General features: G+C 39.1%; 1 protein-coding gene across 2 annotated transcripts in view; it reads right to left on the minus strand.

Moving 5' to 3' along the window:
- The window catches only part of LOC107688081 (neuronal-specific septin-3-like), a 97,434-nt gene that overhangs the window by 73,807 nt on the left and 19,559 nt on the right, over positions 1 to 4,068 (minus strand). Inside the window, exon 1 of one of the 2 annotated variants that reach the window (XM_016485630.1) lies at positions 516 to 781. The exons of the other annotated variant lie outside the window; for it this stretch is intronic. Within the exon in view, the coding sequence (XP_016341116.1) occupies positions 516 to 570 (55 nt within the window). The 5' untranslated portion in view covers positions 571 to 781. Of the gene's footprint in view, positions 1 to 515; positions 782 to 4,068 lie in introns of those variants that run through there. 2 annotated transcript variants of the gene reach the window in all.

Raw genomic sequence — 4,068 nt, forward strand, 5'->3', positions numbered from 1 at the left:
AGGGGGGGGGGGGGGGGGGGGGGTGTTAGAGCAAATCGATGCCAGGAGCACACCAATGATCAAATGAAAGACAGAAACAGAGACGTGACGCTCAAGGAGGTGAGCAGGAGGAATGGACGACAGCCAGGTGTGATCCTCATAGCCGCGGTCAGTGTGCTGATGGTTAAAGTTGCTTTTGTGTTAGCGCAGTGAGGACATTTCCTGTCATGCATGACTACAGTTTGTGTGTACAGCCTACAGAAAAGAGTGAATAGCATATACTGTGTACGAGAAATACACACACAGATTTCTAGACGGCCACATGACCTGCGTGACACAACCACAGCACACTCGGCTCTGGAAACAGACTCCAGGGAAGAGACACACAAATATAAAGATATTGACAATAACTGTTTGCATTTTAAGTAAACATTTAAAAGTTACAGAACCATTTATGATTAATGTTTTGTACTTTAAAACTCAACTTTTTCTTTAAAAAATGTGAGAGAATCGTATAAAGAGAAATAAAAACAAACCTTCAAAGTCTGAGATAATTCCCTCCAAATGCGCATTGACATTGGAATCAGACATTCTGAAGCTGACTCTGCGGGATCAAAGCAACCTTTCCGAGCAAGGCGAAACTCTCACAGACTTTGTGCTCTCCAACTCCCAAACAAATCCCAAATTAGGAGGTAACAGGGGGAGGAAAAAAGAGAAAGCGATCGGAACGGTCCCCAGAGCCAAGCCCACAACTTTCTTAAAGGACCAACTGAGTTTTCCCACTTCCTCCAGCTCTCTGAATGCAGCAGACCTCAGAATGAGAAACCGATGACAACCCCCCACCCCCACTCGCTCTCTTTCACTCTCTCACTCCTTCCCTCTCTCTCTCTCTCTGACTGAGTCGCTTGGCTTCTAATGAGAGCTATTTGAGTCAATGCTTAAATTTTACTTTCTAACATGCCCCCGAACGTGCCGAAACAAGGCTCTTTTGCAATTGTAGAAGAGATAACATGAGTATTTCTAGATTAAGCTCGTTCAGATTGTGTGATGTGGGCGGAGAAGTTTAGAAGAGTTCAGTCCGTGTGAGAAGTGGAGGGCAGCGGCGGTACATATTTCATCACAATCCCTGAGGAGAGCACGTCTGCGCTTGCGGCTTCCCCAGTAGTTTCCTGAATTTGAGCTTGAGGCCACCAGCGCTCCTCGTAGCAGAGGGGAGGACGGGCTGAGGCCATGGGGTGTCATAAATCAGTGACCTCATCTATAGCTTGGACTCCATCAGAGCTGCATTTCTGCCCACACCGTCTGCTAAACACATTTTCATTTCATTCAGACATTATCAACTCTGGCTACAGTTGAAGAGCTGGTTTTGTTTGCAGATTTGATCTGCTAACTGTAGATAAGGTGCTGCGTTACTGGTTTGTTGGGTTTTTGACGGAAGTCTCTCTGTTTGTTACTGTTGGGAAACACTATGAGATGGAGGGTTACATGTTGCACTGAGGACTGAAGTGTCATGGGCTAGAGCCTACAAAAACAGGAAAGTCAAGCTGTATGCGACTAATCATACAGCAGATTTCACAGCTCTTCAGGCATGTCTAATGCAAACACCAGGCCTTCTGTATACAGACTTGCAAACACACATATACACACACCACACAAATCCGGTAAGGGAGGAGATGAAGAGAGGCATAGGAATGATCTTAAAAGTTTCAGAGGGGACATAGGATTAACCTTGTCAGACTGACTCATGAATATTCATTTGATAAAATATTGTACACCCAGAAGTCCTAACTAATTTGCTTATTATTCAGAAGGGAGCATAATTAATTTTCTCCTCTGTTTTCTTAAGTTATATTCACGATTTGACAACAATATACTACTGTATAGGTCATTTTTGTAGCAAAATTTAAATGCAAGTGTTTCTTATAACAGTAAGATTTTTAAAGTCAATGAATACTTTTATTCAGCAAAGATGCATTAAATTGATCAAAAGCGGCATTAAAGACATTTATAATGTTATAAACCATTTATTTTTCAAATAAATGCTGTTCTTTTGAACTTTGCATTCATCAAAGAATCCTGAAAAAAATCACAGATTCCACAAACATTAAGCAGCACAACTGTTTTCAACATTGATAATAATAATGGACTTTATTAGCAGCAAGCACTGCTGCTATAAAGACTATTTTAAAACTGTGGATAGAACCATCCATCCCCACAACCTTCATTTGGTTATCCTCTTTTAGAGACATTGATTTGCTGGAAGGTACAACTGCCAATATTAACGGCGCAAAGGACAAGACTATTCAGAGCTGGGCAATAATCGCAGAAATTTTATTAGATTAGCTGAAATGCTGACATTGTGTGTGTGTTGACCTAAGTTGTGTATGTATATGTGTGTGTATGTGTTGTTGTTGTTGTTTTTATGTGGACAATTATCATGGAATCTGTTTGTATATAGTTCAGCAGAGTTTTGACTATGTTCTTGATATGGAAATTAAACTCAAATAAAATGATCACAAAAAAAAAACATTGATAATAATAAGAAATGCTTGAGCAGCAAATTAGCATATTTGAAGGATTTCTGAATGATCATGTGACACTGAAGAGTGGAGTAAGGACTGCTGAAAATTCAGTTTTGCCATCACATAAAAAATAACATTTTTAAATATATCTAAATAGAAAACAGATATTTTAAATTGAAATAACATTTCACAATATTATTTACAATGATTTAGCTGTATTTCTGATCAAATAAATGCAGTCTTGATACGTATAAGAGACGTCTTTCACAAACATTTTTGAAAAATCTTTTCAACCCCAAATTTTTGAATAGTGTAGATTAGCTACTGTTTATTAGCTTGCAGCATATAGTTAACTACGTTTTCAAAATGCTGGCTATGTAATTTAACTGTCATCTGTGACGTACACAATTCTGGACAACATTCACACACGCAAAAATTCCCAGAAATTGGTCATTCATAAAATTAAAAAGAGCAGTATAACCACTAGATGTCGCTGAACACACAAAATTTGCGCAAACGGTTGTCAAATTTGACACTCGTCTAAGAATTCCTGTCTCAATTCTAGCACCAACTCTTGCATGTAAAAACTGATATGGAATAATTAACACTGGCATAATTTCTTCTTCAGATGGTGAGATCTCACATGCTATGTTATGGAGAGCTGTACCAGGCTGAGAGAGGCTTGCTCTCAGAAGCCATAACTCATTTCACACTGACATACCAGAGAGAGAGAGAGAGAGAGAGAGAGAGAGAGAGAGAGAGAGAGAGAGATCCCTGATAATGGAAAATGTAAACAATCACTTGAGTATTAGCTTCCATTTAGGTGGGACCTGTAAGTGGCATGTGATCAATGTTACATTTGTGTTGCTTATTCTCCAGATGTGTATAAATTGTCTCTGTAGAACTCTGAATTTATTAGCTAAGCATAGTGGCAGTGTCCTTCTCCTCCTCCCTGAGCCTCTGAATGTTTACACAGATCAACAGTCAGGCTATCTGTACTGGTGTCTCCCTGGACCCCGTTACACTCTCCAGCAGCAGAACATCTGGAGAAGGTCCCTAACACCAAGGGAGTCCACTGAGATTTACTCTTTCATTTTGTTCCTTTGCCTCTGAGGTGAGAAATGTAGAAGAGCTGTAGAATGTGCAAGGACCTGTAACCTTTGTTCTCGAAAGGCACATAAATCTGACCTGAAGCATCATTCAGACGTGCCCAAGTGGATAGATTTTTAGGGATGCAAAGTGAATTTTGAATGCAACTTAGTAAATTAATTAATAAATCTATAAAAGTTACATTCAAAATCCACTGTGTTATGTATATATATATATATATATATATATATATATATATATAATTTATATATTTAGCTCTCTCTCTCATACACACACACACACACACACACACACATGTATGCTACAATGTGGCCAAGTATTTAACAGTTCCGATCAAAGCTTTCCAAATGCTTGTGCACTACCTTTACTAGATACTGTTTGCATGTAAACAGGAAGGCCGTCTCTATTTTTATTTTTTTTCCATTTTAAGCATGCACACACAGAAGGGGTCCTGCTG

Source organism: Sinocyclocheilus anshuiensis, unplaced genomic scaffold (genome assembly GCF_001515605.1).
Source record: "Sinocyclocheilus anshuiensis isolate Anshui unplaced genomic scaffold, SAMN03320099.WGS_v1.1 scaffold249, whole genome shotgun sequence".
Taxonomy (NCBI): Eukaryota; Metazoa; Chordata; class Actinopteri; order Cypriniformes; family Cyprinidae; genus Sinocyclocheilus; species Sinocyclocheilus anshuiensis.